This window comes from Triturus cristatus, chromosome 12, assembly GCF_964204655.1.
Source record: "Triturus cristatus chromosome 12, aTriCri1.1, whole genome shotgun sequence".
Taxonomy (NCBI): Eukaryota; Metazoa; Chordata; class Amphibia; order Caudata; family Salamandridae; genus Triturus; species Triturus cristatus.
Window position 1 is genome coordinate 847,368,843 of NC_140595.1, and position 17,668 is coordinate 847,386,510.

A 17,668-nucleotide genomic window follows, 5' to 3' on the forward strand; every position below is an offset into this window, starting at 1 on the left:
GAACGATGGGAGCCAGGGGAGAACGATGGGAGCCAGGGGAGAACGATGGGAGCCAGGGGAGAACGATGGGAGCCAGGGGAGAACGATGGGAGCCAGGGGAGAACGATGGGAGCCAGGGCGAAAGGGGAGAACGATGGGAGCCAGGGGAGAACGATGGGAGCCAGGGGAGAACGATGGGAGCCAGGGGAGAACGATGGGAGCCAGGGCGAAAGGGGAGAACGATGGGAGCCAGGGGAGAACGATGGGAGCCAGGGCGAAAGGGGAGAACGATGGGAGCCAGGGCGAAAGGGGAGAACGATGGGAGCCAGGGCGAAAGGGGAGAACGATGGGAGCCAGGGCGAAAGGGGAGAACGATGGGAGCCAGGGCGAAAGGGGAGAACGATGGGAGCCAGGGCGAAAGGGGAGAACGATGGGAGCCAGGGCGAAAGGGGAGAACGATGGGAGCCAGGGCGAAAGGGGAGAACGATGGGAGCCAGGGCGAAAGGGGAGAACGATGGGAGCCAGGGCGAAAGGGGAGAACGATGGGAGCCAGGGCGAAAGGGGAGAACGATGGGAGCCAGGGCGAAAGGGGAGAACGATGGGAGCCAGGGCGAAAGGGGAGAACGATGGGAGCCAGGGCGAAAGGGGAGAACGATGGGAGCCAGAGCGAAAGGGGAGAACGATGGGAGCCAGAGCGAAAGGGGAGAACGATGGGAGCCAGGGGGAAGCAATGGATAGAATTAACAAAGGGGAAAGCAGCATTCTTCACCTTTTGACTACCTTGGACCCCACTCACCGCACACCCGCCTAAGGATTTTATATTTGAACTTCATACAGTTATATTTATATATTTATTACCCAGTGGCGGTCGCCACTGGGTAGTTATAGTTAGGATTGCTTTTACATGGACAAAGCATTTTTTCGTTGCTAATAACTTTGGCGCCGTTTGATGAATCTTCATGAAACTTTCCACAAAAAAAACAAATTCACCTCCGCTCCTCCATGGAAAGTTTCGAGGTGATCCATCAACCAGGGGCCGAGAAAAAAAGGGGGGACCAAAAGCAAATTTCCCCATGCGCTTTCCATAGACTTCTTAAGGAAGCGCTACAGCAAAACCTGCTGAACGGATTTACACCGATTTGGAAGGAAGCTTGATCTTGGCCCGCAGATTGTGCCTTTTGTGATTTGGTGAAAATCCGTTTAGAAGTTAACAAAATTAAGCCCCTCAAACCCAATTTAAAAAAAATAGAGCGTTCTGATTGGCTCACAGAGCTTTTTCCCTTGGGCCAATTCGCTCATGCAGGAGTCAGACTCCCACGGAAGCAAGCGCTTACCAACACAAGAGAAAAAAGTTACAGGACTCAGAGACTGTTTCCTAGTCCTGAAGTAATAAAACCAAATATAAGGGGCAGGGTACGGATATGCTGCCCCCTTATGTCCTGTGAGGGGGGCTAGCTCCCCCACCCCCCCAGGGAAAAAATAGATGGGGGTCATACAATTAAATTAATAATTTGTTTAGGGTGCGTTAGTGGTTTCCCCCTCCCAGAGCCCATTTCGGGGCCCCAGAGACCTCATTTCCAGGAGAGGAAATGTACTAAATGGGGCCTTCCACAAGCCTTTCTAGGCCCCAGGGCGCAATGTTTTATTTTATTTATAGGGGTGTGGCCGCAGCAATTTTCACAAAATGAGTTCATAGGTTTAGATTTTGAGTGTTCCTCAAGTTGCTGAGCACTCTATGGCCAGGAATTATCTAAGCTTAAGCCTTCTAGGGTCTTCTCTGTGTCAGGAAAGCAGACGCTGCATTTCTCTTAGGCGGTCCTCGCCAGTTTACACGATGGGTTTGAGAATGGCGCATGTGGCATCTGGGCACAGTTAAGAAATGTACTGCTGAATCCATTAACATTCTCAAAGAAGGGTGGAAATTAACCCCCAAGGCTGAACTGCTGTTAGATTATAAAACAAAGTGCTTCAACAACCATTTCCATAAAAATGCAGTTTCCTAAACAAACCAAGACCATCCAAGAGCATAAAGTTAACATACCTGCCACCATTCTATGTATTAATATTTTGGACCACATATTATTGCAGCATCATCCCCAAATAACTTCTGGGGATTATCTCAATCTTCGGAGGTGTTTCTGGACATCACCAAGGGTATGGTATGTAATGATGGTAAGAGTACATTCCCGTGCGGACGCCTACGGCACATTCTGCTCCTGGCCCGTATCACCCGTACCGACTTGTCTGGAGCTGCACTGGCTACTCATCTTTCTCTGGTTGGAAAGAACCCTCATCCGCCACTCATGTCGGCGAGTGAGAAGGACCTTAGCAACGACACTGCTTCATGCTCCTGGCGTCATTTCTACTGAAATTCTTTTAACATCTCACCCTGCGCTGGATAAGGGGAAATACCTGCAATTACAGCCTGCTATCGGCGCCCAAGCCAGCAACTGTATGTAGGGTCACATCTTCATCAGACACTGGTAGATACTTGTAAGTGCAGATTTTACATGTACAGTACGCGCCAGCTACTTTACGTACAGCCTTACGTTTTGTAGGCACTGGCAGATTTGTATTCACAGTCTTGCCCTATATAGTCAATGACACACACTTGTCCGCTGAGTTCCGAGTAGAGTACATTTTCCACAAAGCCTTACCTTGGTCAGACAATGGCAGATCCTTTCCTTAGCCTTGGTGGCGTAGATGGCTACATTTGGTTCAGTTTTCATAGCAGCTTGGTACTTTTCAATGGCTTCATCATATCTACATATAAATGAGCATTTAGTGATTAAAGACACAGTTTTCATCAAGACTTGACACCTAACTGCACACAGATGAAACAGGAGAGCACTATTGCCTCGCTATACAGCCGTCTGCTCCTGGATCTGTTCAGGATTACGACCATCACTTTAAGCACCAATCCCACCACCAGGGAAGCACTGGCCTGGGAGAGAATTCTCTCTTCTATTACTCTACCATATTTATTGTAGCCGTTCAATATAGAGCCGACCTAGCCTCAAAGAAAGTGGGACTGACCGACTGGAGCAGGAGCATCTCAGACACGAGGTGCTGAACAAACCGATCCATGAGGCGCGGCTGAGGCCCGATTACAAAAAGGAGGATACGATTGGGGGGGAAGAGGTGTGAGAAGATATGATTAAGACTATACACGGCATGTAGCTTCACATATGTGCACATCATATTACACACTAGAGTATACAAAAACTGACGGATGAAAGCTTGAATCAATCTCAGCCCTTGGTAATTACTGGGGTCCGCAGTCCAATCTATTGTTATTGTGCACACCATGCCACCTCAGATTGGACCCACCATATGCTAATCAGTCTTGTCCCAGCTCCAATCAGAACAGTTCAGCAGGAATGGTCTGTCCGGGTCCTCCCTGAACCAAAACACAAGCAACTTAGGAGCGGTTCTGCCCTTGTTATGGGCTCATCAGCCAGGGACAGCTTGGTTCCAGTGACCCTGTGCACACGGGATCTCCGTCTGGGCACACCCGTCCCGCTCAGGGAAACGCATTTAAGTATACATATGAAGTATATATAGAGTGGAAGAGGACGTCTATCAACAATCATCACAATCAGCTCTTTGCATACTGTTCAACCGCCCCTCAGAAAGAAATCCAAGTTATTTTCCACAGTAAAGTTCTACAAAACACAAGAAAAAGTGGAAAGTTGGAAGTCTTGAGCACAACCATCGCCCTACCCTGCATCACCCCTCCAAAGCAGCATGTGAGCCTCACTCCGACATCGCATCCTGCCACGTCAGCAGTGTGCTTCCCTATTCAAAGGCATCTCGAGTTACAACTTGTGTTGTGCATCTGGATGAGTTACAGTCTGTTGTTTGGAGCAATGTTTGTGCTGCCATGAACAGAGATCTGCATTTTAGGACACACCTGTGTTTTGCTGTCATTGGTTCACTGCTGAGTACATTACAAAAGCTGGTCTGAAACAGTGGTAAATGCAGTGAAGCCCTTCTGCTGCCACCAGCCTATACAACAGTACCATACAATCTTTCAGCCAGAGGAGCCCTCACCTCTGTTCCTTGATCAGCTCCTCTGCCGACTCAAGCTGCTTGGAAAGCTTCTTCACTTGTTTGTAGTGAGTGAAACAGTCTTTGTCATCCTGGTCGAGCTTTAGACACTCACGGACCTGACTGATTCATAAACAGAAAATCAAAGTACATTTGTGTACTCTCTACACTTCTGAGCATTAAATCAGATATACACTCAATACTTGGACCAGAGGCAATTCAAGTATTTGGTTTTATCACCAGACTTCGTACATCAAGTCAACAGCTAGTGTGCTAAAATTGGGTATAGAAGTCCTGAGTTACATCATACAATTAAAATTAACAATAAGTAAATTCAAAGTTGCTTTCAGAAATGCAGAGCCAGGCTTTGGCTTAAAACATACCTGCATCACCTAATAACAGCTCACAGACTAATAAAGGAATGTGTTCAGAGTCATCATCTGGCATGAAAAGAGGTGATGCTGCCTCAGGAGTAATTGTTACATAAATCAAATCTCCTCCCCTTCTAAACGACAAACAAAGTCTGAAAAAACAGATCATGACCACTGAACAGACCACACCATAATCCAGGATGACTTGCGCATTCTGAAGCAGAAACAGGCAAGTGGAAATATGAAAATAACGCAAGCACCGAGTAGAGAGAAGATAAACTGCTTACTTGAGAGATTCTTCATGCTCGCCCATGGTGTAGTACAACTTGCTGAGTTTTAAGAATGCTGCCCTGTTGTCATTGCGCAGTTTAGTGGTTGGTTTCAGATCCAAGATGGCCTTTGAATAGTCTCCAATTTGGAGAAAGCATTCAGAACGGAGTTCCCTCACTTCCGGATCCCACGGAGAAAGCTGATATTGTGGAAAGGAGAACAGGAGTTTGAAAAATGCAAATTAAAAGAGGAGGTAGACCGGCGGTCAGGCTATAGTGTGGCTTGTATGGTTTAACTATGTCCTGGCAGATTTGTACAGCTACAACAAGAACATTTCAAGCATACAGTCTCACATGAAATGGTCTCAGCACTGTGTTAGCAAATAATTGTTTAGTTTTAATTGGTATCTGTAAAGCTTTCTTTGGTTTACTTTTGGGTCGTCTTATTTTTTTAGCAATTTGCGCCATTTTTCGCAGTTTTTTCTACTCCAGCCGTTGTTAGCTCACCATCCTCCTGCCTTCAGACCAGCTCCTCCCACCTCCCAGGATTACTTAAGGAGGCCGCTGCACAGCCGCATGCAGTGGGCACGCCAAAGGCAAGACCATCTGCACCCGTCAGCATCCAGCACCAGGAGCCCAGGCCATCCGTAATCCCACAGGTACTCAGCCACAGACCATCGTGCCCTGGACCCCAGACGCAACAACTGCTGTCTCACATCACCGCGCTCCACAGCAGGACAGCAGGACCTTTCACTTGCCTTCACTGCCTGTTCACGTCCACCCCAGCCTGACTACCACCACAGCAACAAGCACCACGCCACCCCCGGAGGCCGAGACCCCCCCCCCCGGAACAACTCAGCTGGCTCCTGATCAACGCCAGATCTCTCTGCAAAAAAACACGCCACAAATCTGGGACACCATCTCCACCCTCACCCCGACTTGACCTTCATTACGGAGACCTGGCTCACCACCCCATCGACCCCGGACATCGCCACGGCAACACCCATCGACTAAAAGATGAAACACAGTGACCTCACCAACAGACACAGAGGCAGCATCCCTATCGTACACAAGGATTCGATCGCATGCACCATCACCGACGAAGACGAAATCACTCCAATCAAGGAAAGGATGGATTTCCAGCTCGCACCGATGATATCACCACCATCAAAGGCAACCTCGCGTACAGACTGCCAGGACCAATAACTGACCTCAGCGACACCAACACTGAATTCATCAACCCGCTTCACCTAGGCAAATTCTGTTGCCAACTCCACCGACCTCCTGGAAATATTGGACAACATTGGCCTCAAGCAGCTGGTCACTGACCCCACGCACAAAGCAGGACACACGCTGAACCCCATCGTCACATTCAGCAACAGAATCAGGTACAGCCACACCTCGAAACTCACCTGGTTGGACCACTCCATTGTACACTTCACCCTAACCGGACCTGCTTGCGCGACCGAACCGCAACAGCACCCACTTCTGCAGCTGCTCCAAGGTCACTCAGGAACAACAGACTGACGCCCTCAGCACCACACAGCCCAACTACACCACCAAAGTAGAACCGGCAGTACAGAACTTCAACGACTGGATCACCAGCACTGCCAACTGAGTTGCTTCAACCAGACAAGACAAGACGCACAGACCCTCCAAACAAGCCAGATGGTACACCCCGAACTCATCACATCAAAATGCAGATGCAAACAACTGGAAAGAAGGCGGAGCACCAGCAGGAACCACACCGACCGAGCAGCCTTCATGTCAGTCCTCAACGACTACCACCGCCAGATCAAAGTTGCAAAAAAGAATGCCCAGACCCACCGAATCGAGACCATTGCCAATCATGCCAAGGAACTCTTCAGCATCGTCAGAGAGTTGACCTGCCTGCCAGTCAACAGCATAGCAACCATCTACAGAAACTTTGATCCCCATCCCTCCGATTTCTTCAGCAACCCTTCGAACACCACTGCAGATCACCCACTCATTGCATGGGAACAACTCAACACGCCATACACTATCACTCATATATACACCATCCACTTAGGAGCACCTACCGACCCCTGCCCCCACCGACTTTTCAACCTCAGAAGAGACTAGATCAGCTGCTAACTCACCACCATTCTCAATACCTCAATAACCAGAGACAACTTTCCTGAAGCCTGAAAACACACCAAAGTCAGACCCCACCTCAAGAAAAGACTGCAGACTCCAGTGAGCTTCAGAACTACTGTCCCATCTGACGGCTCCCGTTACCCACCAAAGTCCTGGAGAAGGCCATCAACCTCCAACTTACTGAACACCTGGAGGGACACAACCTACTGGACCCCTCTGATTCAGGCTTCAGAACCAACCACAGAACAGAGAGAGCTCGAATTGCTGCAAAAGATGACATATGCACCCTACTCGACAGAGGAGAATCAGACACCCTTATCCTCCTGGACCTACACCGTCTCCCACCACACACTCATCGATCAAATATGCCAGATTGGAAACACACACTATGTCCTCAGATGAATGGCATCCTTTTTCACGGGACACACCCAGAGAGTCCACCTCCATGCCTTCACATCGCAAGCCAAGCACACCATTTGCAGCGTCCCCCAAGGCTCATCCCTCAGCCCAACCCTCTTCAACATCTACATGACTCCACTCGCTGACAGTGTCAGATCACAGGACATCAACATCATCTCCTACTCCGACAGCACTCAGCTCATCCTCTTGCTCTCAACCGACCCCTCCTTGACGAAGACCAACTTCCAGAACTGTATGAAGAACGTCTCAACCTGGATGAAGGACAACTGCCTGAAGTTCAACACAGAAGTTCTGATCTTCGGCAAATATACCACCCTCTGGAACGACTCCTGGTGACCTTCGGAACTCTGACCCACCCCCACGGCGAAAGACCACACCCGCAACCTCAGCATCATCCTTGACAGTGAACTCTCCATGAAACGACTGGTCAATGCCGTCTACTCAGCCTGCTCTGCAAAAGTTTCACGTGGCTCCCCACCAGCACCAGGAAGATGGTAACGGAGGCCCTCGTCACCAGCCGACAGGACTACGGCAACGCACTGTGCAGGCACCACCACCAAACTCATGCAGAGACTTCAGATGATGCAGAACACGGCCGTCTGATTGATCCTCAGTCTGCCCCAGAGGACACACATCACCCAGCAACTAAAGTAACTTCACTGGCTCCTGGTCCAGAAGAGATGCCATTTCAAACTCCTGACCCAAGCCTCAAAGCCCTCTAGACCAAGGACCCGCCTACATGAACCACCGCCTACACTTCCATAGACCCGCAGGAACCTCTGCTCACCTCGCCGGCGTACAGATCCCTCACATACACAGCAACTGGGACAGTCCTTCTCCCATCTGGCCGCCAAAGCCTGGACCACCCTACCCTCCATCTCTGCACTGCACCCTCGCTGACCTACTTCAGGAAGGGTCACAATACTTGGCTCTTCGACAAACATGCAGCAAGTGCCCGGATACCCTCTTGGGGGACAAGTCTCGCTTTACAAGTACGACCTGACTGATTGGCTTTAATACGAAGATTCCTAGGCTTCAAGTTCTAAGATTTTTACAAACAGAAAAGCTCAATTTACGGGTTTGTATTTATTTTCAAATATGGCTTAAAAATGGACACGAGGTTCTTTTCGGAGTTATTCCAAGTGTTGTTAGTCGCAGCTGTCAGATTAATTCCTCTGTGAATCGACAGGTAACGCAGATGAAGAGAGAACGTTTCTTAATAAGGATTAAACAGTTGTAGAGGTGCATGATTTCGTAAGAGTGTATTGATTTATCATCTATAGGTATTCACATAATTGAAACCGATCCTGCCACTGGGTAAGAGTACATCAATCTGCTCAATAAGTGTGGAAATATACTTCTTTCAGCTACATAAATGCAGATGGAAATGTAAAAAAAGTTAAATACCATAAAAACATTAGCCCTACTTAAAACACAGAATTCCGCGGAGGGTGTTGATCATAGTAAAGCAGAGGCTGCGGTTCGAGTAGGATAAGGTGACAGGAGGGGTAGACAAATACTGAAGAGATTCGAGCCAAGAGGACACAGGCTATGTCCAGGGAGAGTGCTGTAAGACAAGAACATAAAGGTCTTAAATTCCACCCTGAAGCAAGGAAGGAGCATGGCAATCTGTGGTGAGGCGCGAGGCAGAACACGGAAAGGGTGTGGCCTAACAACGAGAGCGGTTGAGCTCAAAGCCCAAACCAGGTTCGAGTCTCGGCACCGACGCTCAACATCCTGTGATTCTGGGCAACTCACTTAATCTCCTTGTGCCTAACAAAATGAGGGTGTCAGTCTGTAACGCAACTGGTGCTCATGTAAAGCGGTCTGATACCTTTGGGTTGAGTTTGCGCTATATAAAACAAAAAACTAAAAGTCTTTTGTTATCAGATTGGTGCAATATTTATTTTATATACATTACACGCGTTTCACTGTAGATCACATCTGATGCAATGTTGTACTGCAAGTGCTTTCGCTGCATGGTGTTGAACTGAATTCTTGTGTTCTACGCAACACGACAATTGAAGAAAAATCTTTCTGGATATAAAATCAAGTTGGATTGGGTGATTTCACTCTTGCTCCATGCTTTCTTCTGGCTGGAATTGTTTGGCCCGTGACGCAACTGGCTTATGTGAGCTTCTTTGTCGTATCTCGTGCAGTTTCAAGCAGATTCAACAATTACTTTGGCCGGAGCCAGTGAAGGCTGACAGCCTGTGGCCTTGTTTCCACGGCTTTCCATGGTCTTTGGCGTAAAGTGTTGTCTCAGTACAACTGGCTGATTACTGACACCATGAGACGTCTCTGCTGCACAGGGTGAGACAAAGTAAAGCTGTGTTCAATAAAGTGAACACATTTTCAAAATGTGATTTTAGTAAAAGTCATTGTCTCTTTAAAGAATTGAAATGACGTACATGACTATCATTTGAAAGCAAATAGTAGTATCTTTTCACCTACTGTTCTACATGCGACTGTGTATTAATGATGGAGACTAATTAATTAATCCGCTCGTGCTGTTGGTATATGCGCAGACAGAACTGTGAATGCTTGGCAGGCTCATTGGATAAAACTGTGCTAGGAACGGATGGAAAGAAAGGATGTTACTCAAAAGGTAATGTAGGTATTGTGGGCTCAGGTTTTCTCCTAGGGTCATCATTTACAAGAATGTATGGCTCATGAGTAAGCGAATTATATGGTTTACATATTTACAGTTCTGGTCAGGTTCATAGGGTCCACTGAACCGAGAACTCTTGGGTAGAGTATTTGCCCTGAGTAATACACGTTTTAAATGCAGCCACATCAGCACTCCACCAGGCCATGACTTGAAGTACTGATTTACGGTACAATATTGTAATTGTGAAGACACACAGAAGGAGTCTGTCCTGAAGTCTTCTAAAAGATCGAAACATCGAAGACCGTTTCTGTCAATAACTTAAGAATTTGAAATCTTATTTTGTATACCCATATTGCGTGAGCAGATTGGTATATATTTGTTTTGCCAAGCTTTCTGTTTGGTACCCAGTTATTGATAAAATAAATTGGACACGTTTGATACTGCATTAGGGAGCCTGTGTTGTACCATGAGCGCCCTTCGAGGTCTTACCTAGACAGGAAGTACAATACCTCATTGCCAAAAACTGTAGAACACTTTGTGGAAGTGTAGATCCCTGAATAACCTGGCATGCCCTTCAGAGAAGTGCTTGTTCAGGTAACTGGGACCAGTAATCCTAGAGGAAAGCCTAAATGATAGTTGGTAAATATACAAAAATGTTGCCCACTGATCACCAGAATGCGTACTGGCACGCGGACAGTGCGACTGCTGGCATAGGACTAGATACATGTGGTGATAGCTCTCAATCTGCCTCCAGAGCCACCCGGATACTTTGGGGTGCTGCGAGCAGGGATCAGGAACATTTACTTTTGCTTTCTGAAGTCACCTATTAGGGGCCAAGTATTTAAGCCCTAGAAACCCAGACCAACAAAGGAAAGACTAAGCATTCCCCACAATGCACCGCAAGACGTACTCCGAAGAGATTGTGGTGTCTGCACGTTGCAAAAGAGGAAGAGAGAAGGGGGCACCCAACAATAGGCTGTGAGCCAGTGTACGTCACTGCAAGATCGGATACAGAAATGGCCTGTATTTGTGTGTGCTGCAAAGGATTCCAATGCTGTGTCAGGTGGAGAGGGGAGAGGTACAGGAAGAGAGAAGTAGAAAGAGCTGCAGGTACGCCAAATATATGGAGCTATGTGCAAAGAGGGCATAGATCAAGGTGACGAGAAGAGAAGTGCAGCTCGAAGATGTGTGGCGCTACATTCATCGAGAGCTAGAAAGAGAAAACAGAGGGACGGCAGAAAGCAGTTTTCAGAGAGAGCAGGCGCATTTCATAAATGATGGATGTTGTGAGATGAAGTACCCCCTCCCTCTTATAGAGAATTTAGGACACTCTTTGCAGAAAAACGCTCTAATTTATCTAGACTGCACAAAATCGATACCAAGAGATGTATTATGTTTTTAAAAAGCCTGAACACTGGTGAAAACAAAGAACTGCACAGCTCTTATATACAAACACTGTAGTTTTTATACAAATGACCATTGTTAACTTCAAAGAGACCATGCCCCACAAAGCAATAGCCAAAGGTCATGCAGTGAAATACCTCGACCACACGCTCCAGGAAGGCGATTGTGTTTGTGTAATCCCTCCTACTGTATGCACCCTGCACCTCCTCCATATGCATCTCCAGCTCCTGGACTCTGGCCAGTTGGTTCCGCGCCTCTTCATTATCTGGACTATTCTGGAGCTGTTGCAAAAGCAGAGAATAAAATGGAAGTCAGTCAGCATGGACTGACCCACACAACAGACATTTGCTGAACACAAACACAAAACAAAGTTAAAGCAGTCACAGATTTAGCCATCAGAGCTACTTGTTGCTGTACTGGCAGAAACTGCTATCCAGGTTCATCGTGCTTTTAGCAGAAACATCATGGAAACCACAGAAAGAGACAGAGATGAGGTTCTCTTCTCACTCCTGCAATGGGAAATAAAGGCTTTTTTTTTACCCCATCTCGCCATTTGTTTTTAACAGCCACTGCAAAACAAACGAGGCCATCCTAACCAGTACACAAACTATGCTAGGAATGTCGCTGGTGGATATTACAACTTCCTGCAGATTACTCAATTTAGAATAATTCTCCGACAAAACGGAAGTACTGATTTTATGGAAGAACACTTCTGTATAAGACCACGGCTGGTGGCCAGGAGAACTCGGACCAACACTCACACCAACAGACCACGCACGCACGCATCCTCAGCATCATCGACACCCAAGTGACCATGAAACGACAAGTGAACTCAGTCGCCTCCTCCTGCTTCCGCACCCTTCACATGCACCGCAGAATCTTCAGCTGGATCCCAATCAACACCAAAACGACAGTCACGCAGGCCCTCGTCACCAGCCGCCTCGACTATGGCAATGCTCTCTACGCGGGAAACTCCACCCAGCTCCTCAGAAGACTCCAGACCATACAGAACGCTGCTTCCAGACTCGCCCTGGATCTCCCCAAACTGACCCACATCACCCTCACCTCAGAAATCTCCACCGGCTACACACCCGGAAGAGATGCCAGTTCAAGATCCTCACGCACGCCTACAAAGCTCAACACTATTGAGGACCATCCAGCATCAACCATCAACTCATCTTCCATCTGCCCATAAGACACCTGCACTGCTCCTCGCGCCCTCGCACCCCGCGCATCCGTTGCAGCCGCTGCAGAGACTGCTTCTTAATTGCTGCCAAGACCTAGAACGACCTGCCCCTCCACCTCCAAACATCACCCTCCCTGGTGAACTTTAGAAAGAAACCCAAGACCTGGCTTTTCGATGGAGACATGGCACCCTCAGCGCCCAGATACCCATATGGCCAACATTGCTGCGCTAAATAAATGCAGATTGACTGATTGATCGAGCCCCTTATGAATGTCCTCCATGTTGCAGACTGGACCCCGAAAACTTTTTCCCAGCAATCTCTCTCCAGTGCCACCATGCAGTACAATCCCTGGGTGTGTCTGCCCCCGGTGTGACATCAGGATATATATTGCTTTGACTGATGCACTAGTGTGAGTTCCTTGTATTTGTTACAGCATCTAATAAAGGTGCGCAGAGGAGCTAAAACAGCATTGACGACAGCAGATGACATTTTTACATACGTCAGGGACTTTGAATCCTTAACAGCCAAAACTCATCCAGGGAGGACAGATTGTGAGTGGGCGCGGGGGGTAAGGAGGGGTCTGCGGGAAGATACAGCATCCACCAGAAATATCATTACCAAAGACGAGTAACTTCTTTCTGGTGGACTTGGTCTCTTGGATATGAAGGAGCCCGAAACCAATGCACTCCAGGAACAACGATTGCTGATTAACCAAAGAAGCCCTCTGCCACAGCCAGAGCAAAGAGTCCATCACCACGTGGCTGAGCTGTGTCCATCACAAACGTATGCAAAGACCACCAAGAGACTGCCTGGCAAATCAGCCACCAGGGCTCCCCCAGATAAATGAGCAGAAGCTGCTGAGCCCCTTGTAGAGAGGGCACAAAAGACAAACCGTGGAATCTTGCTTAGGGAAGGCATAGCAGATCTTTATGCTGGTCCAACATGAAATTAAAGAGTTAGTCCGTCTCCTCTTACTAGTTGGGGTGAGGAGGAGGGAAGAATAATGGAAGAGTAACAGACTGCTCCAAGTGGAAGGCAGACATGATCTTTGGTAACAAGGAGGACATGAGTGATGTACCAGCTTGTCTAGACAGAAAACAGTGAGAGGTGGCCATTTTAAATGGGCCAGTAATTCACCCACACTAGAGGCTACAACCAGATAAAGAAGGCACCAGTAACTAGAAACAGCACGGACAGATCTTGTTCCAACAAGGAATAAGAGGACGGCTTCTTCCTGTGTATTTCTCCCCAGAAACATCCATTTTTTGGAATCGCTCCCTGTTGAGGGAGCCATCTTATAAAAGGCATATGGACCTCTTTGGTATTTTCCAACGTTCTCTGGTCAAATCACAGGCCACCTGCTCCCTGACGCCACCTGTGTGCATGGAGGAGCAGCAGTCACAGTCCTGGTCATGATCCAAGGCACCAACACAGAGGTCTTGTGCATCCGCTAGGGACATTTTCTTGCAACCTCCTCGATGCTTTATTCAAGAATGATGGATTCATTTCATCTGTAAAACACAGAGAGGAGCTCCGGACCCGCATGGATGAGGTGTTGATGATATCCCGAGTAGACAAAGCTGAGAAAGGAGTGACACTGGGGGCCTCACGGCTTTGCCACCATCCCCTAACTCTTCCCATGTAACTTTGCTGTCTTGCCAGTATCATTTGTGCTGGTGAAGTCACGGTGGTATCTTACGTGGATGTTACATGTGCAAGTTGTCTTTCCTCGAGGAAGTCTTTCGAGTCACGAGGTATAGTGATTCCACCTACTGGTAATGCGCATGAGCATCGGCTTGCTTGATAGATGGTTTTTCCGCCCAATGGGTGAGGATTTAGATGGAGCATAAAGCTGACCATGCGAAAGAATAGTAAATGTAAATCAAAGTGTCTGTAGCAGCTAAAGGCTTCCATGGAGGGCACAAACAGATACTTACATTGTAAGTAACATTTTCCATTCGTGGTCTGTGTAGCTGTAGATACTCATGCTGTACGTAGACAGTAACACAGTCCTCCCTTACAGCAGGGTCTAGCCTGAGGATGTTGCAGAAGACTGGAAAAGTGTGCTTAAGATAGCCTGGCCAACTCTAGGTTGTTGGTGGGCTAAAATATCCACTCACTAATGTTTAATAAAAAGTATAGAAAGTGGACCAAGCAGCTGCTTTACAGATGCCAGTTATAGGTGTGTTACCCGAGACTGCCACAATAGCTCCTTTCCATGGGTTGAGCGGGTCAGGGAGGAGTAGGTAAAGGTCGTTTTGGTTTGGCATAACAGATTTGTATACATTTGACCAACCAGCGTGCTATCCTGCTTTGGCCGGAACACATCCCTTATGTGGTTTGGAGCAAGCTAAAACAAGCTCTTGTGCCTTTCGGAAGGGCTTGGTCCTGTCAATGCAATACATAAACGCTCTTTTGACATATAAAGTATTAAGAACTTGTTCTACTACTAACTGTGGATGTGGGAAGAAGACTAACAACTCAATAGTTTGTTAAGGTGGAAATTAGAGACCACGTTAGGAAGGAGCTTGGGGTTTGGTCCTGAGGACTACCCAATCGCGGTGAACCTGGAAAAAGGGTGCCTTCAAGGTGAGAGCCTAAACCCCACTGACGCACCGGAGGGAAGTGATAGCTACCAATAAATCTACATTCCAGGAAAGGCGTTGCAAGGCGTACGAGTAGATTGACTCAAAAGCTGGGCCCATAAGCCTTGTTAGGACAATACGGAGGTTCCACACCAGGGAAAGTGGGACCCTTGGAGGGATAACCCTTTTGAGTCCTACCATAAAAGCTTTGATAATGGGAACCCTAAAAAGGGAAGTATGTTCACTGTTTTGAAAGTAAGTGGCGACAGCTGCCAGATGAAGCCTGATGGAAGTGTAGGCTAGGCCTGACTTCTCCAAGTGGAGCAGATAATGTCTTGCACTGCTGCCTAGAGAGGGTCATTATGTTTTTCTAGACAGTAGTGTACGAATCTTTTCAATTTAGTGGCGTAACAGGCCCTAGTTGTGGGCCTGGTGCCTCTTAAGGACGGTCATGCATTCTGGAAGCAGATCGAGGTACCCAAACTCAGATTTCAGGAGCCAAATAGCATGATTGAGCTGTTTGGGGTTGGGTAGCCTGAACACACCCCGATGATGTGAGAGACGATCTGGCTGGTTGGGCAGCTTCTCATGAGGCACTAGAGACAGGTCAAGGAGAGTGGTGAACCACGGCTGCCATGCTGAGGATGGGGCCACCAAGATGAGGGCGAGCGATGTTTGCCAAAGCCGTAGAACCACAAATGGTAGTTTTGGGAGAGTTGGAAAAACATAGGCAAATATTCCTGACCAGTTCTTCCATAGTGCATTGTCCACCGACTGTGGGTTTTGAGTTTTCTGTGATGGCCAACAGGTCTATGTGGGGAAACCGCGAGTTTACGAAGTACAGCAGAAGGACTTCGGGTGGAGTTCTTTGGCCACGAGATAGGTGACTCCTACCTTTGACTACAGTGCGCATGGGCATCCACTCCATCCTCAGATTGTTTTTCGCTATGATGGGAAATGATGGAGTTTTGCAAAAAGAGAGAGAGGTCCATGTGTAATGTCTAAGTAAGACGATGCTGGAACAGATACAGGTCCCGGGGAGGTGGGTGGGCGTGTGTGGCTCTGCAGCTCTACATGCCAAGAACAGATGCATACTGGTAAGTAGCATTTTCCGTTCGAGGCATATGAGCTGCAGATCGCACACTTAGGATAGACTATATAGCAGTGTCTCCCCTAGCGGTGGTCACCTGCATCGGTTGCAGCAGTTTGGAATAAGGTTTTAAGGACAGCCTGATCTACAGAAGCTTGTTGTTTGGATTGCACGTCAACACAGTAGTGTTTAGTGAAGGTGTGTGTTGTAGACCATGTGGCTGCCATACAAATATCTTCTAAGGGAATGTTACCTAAGAATGCCATGGAAGCCCCTATTTTGCATGTGGAATGCGCTCTAGGGGGACCTGATAGTGTGCGTTTAGCCTTGTGGTAGCATATTTGGATACATTTAACTATCCACCTGGCTATCCCGGATTTGGAAATGGGGTTGCCTTTATGTGGTGGAGAGAAAGCAACAAACAATTGTTAGGTTTTGCGGAATGATTTGGTTCTGTCAATGTAGTAAAGCAGGGCTCTTTTAACGTCTAAGGTATGAAGAGCTCTTTCAGCTACAGAGTCCGGATTTGGGAAGAACACTGGTAGCTCGACTGATTGGTTAAGATGGAACGGAGATATGACTTTTGGCAGGAATTTCGGATTTGTTCTAAGAACCACTTTGTTGCGGTGTAATTGCAGGAATGGTTCTTGTATGGTTAAAGCCTGGATTTCACTTACCCTTCTAAGGGATGTGATAGCAATAAGGAAAGCCACTTTCCATGTGAGGAACTGCAGTTCGCATTTATGCAGAGGTTCAAATGGGGGTCCCATGAGCCTTGTAAGAACAATGTTTAGATTCCACACTGGAGAGGGTGGTAATCTGGGCGGAATAATTCTCTTAAGGCCTTCCATAAAGGCTTTAATCGCAGGTACTCTAAATAGTGACAAGTGTTGTCGATTTTGTAAGTAGGCTGCTAATGCTGCTATGTGGAGACGCAAGGATGAGTACGCCAAATTACATCTTTGCAAGTGTAGTAAGTAGCAAATGATGTTCTGGATGGACGCTTCCAGTGGGCGTATATCATTGTTAGTGCAGTAAATGGCAAATCTTTTCCATTTTGCAGCGTAGCAGGCTCTAGTAGTAGGCCGTCTGGCCTCTTTTATAATATTCATGCAGTCTGGTGGTAGGTTGAGGTAACCGAACTCTAGGACTTCAGGAGCCAGATCGCTAGATTCAGTTGTCCTGGATCTGGGTGTCTGATTTCTCCATGGTTCTGGGTTAATAAGGACGGGGAGAGGCGCAGTCTTTGGTGTGGAACTAGAGAGAGTTCCAGCAGTGTTGTGAACCAGGGCTGACGTGCCCATGTGGGAGCCACTAGGATCAGTTTGAGAGACTGTTGCCGGAGCTTGCGTACCACGAATGGAATGAGTGGGAGAGGCGGAAAAGCGTACGCAAATCTGCCTGACCAGTTCATCCATATCGCATTGCCCTTTGATTCCGGGTGGGGAAACCTGGCGGCGAAGGTAGGGCATTTCGCGTTTTCGTATGGCGAACAGGTCTATGTCTGGTTGGCCCCATTGTTGGAAATAGGGGAGTAGGACTTGTGGATGTAATTCCCATTCGTGGATCTGTTGAGTCTGTCGA

At 47.7% G+C, this 17,668-nt stretch overlaps 1 protein-coding gene across 1 annotated transcript in view; it reads right to left on the bottom strand.

Moving 5' to 3' along the window:
* LOC146783063 (dnaJ homolog subfamily C member 3-like) overlaps positions 1-17,668 on the bottom strand; it is a 206,076-nt gene that overhangs the window by 75,633 nt on the left and 112,775 nt on the right. Inside the window, exons 5-8 of the mRNA XM_085639056.1 lie at positions 11,360-11,503; positions 4,688-4,869; positions 4,033-4,152; positions 2,637-2,742 (exon numbers count right to left, since the gene is read on the bottom strand). Of these exons, the coding sequence (XP_085495182.1) occupies positions 2,637-2,742; positions 4,033-4,152; positions 4,688-4,869; positions 11,360-11,503 (552 nt within the window). The remainder of the gene's footprint in view (positions 1-2,636; positions 2,743-4,032; positions 4,153-4,687; positions 4,870-11,359; positions 11,504-17,668) is intronic.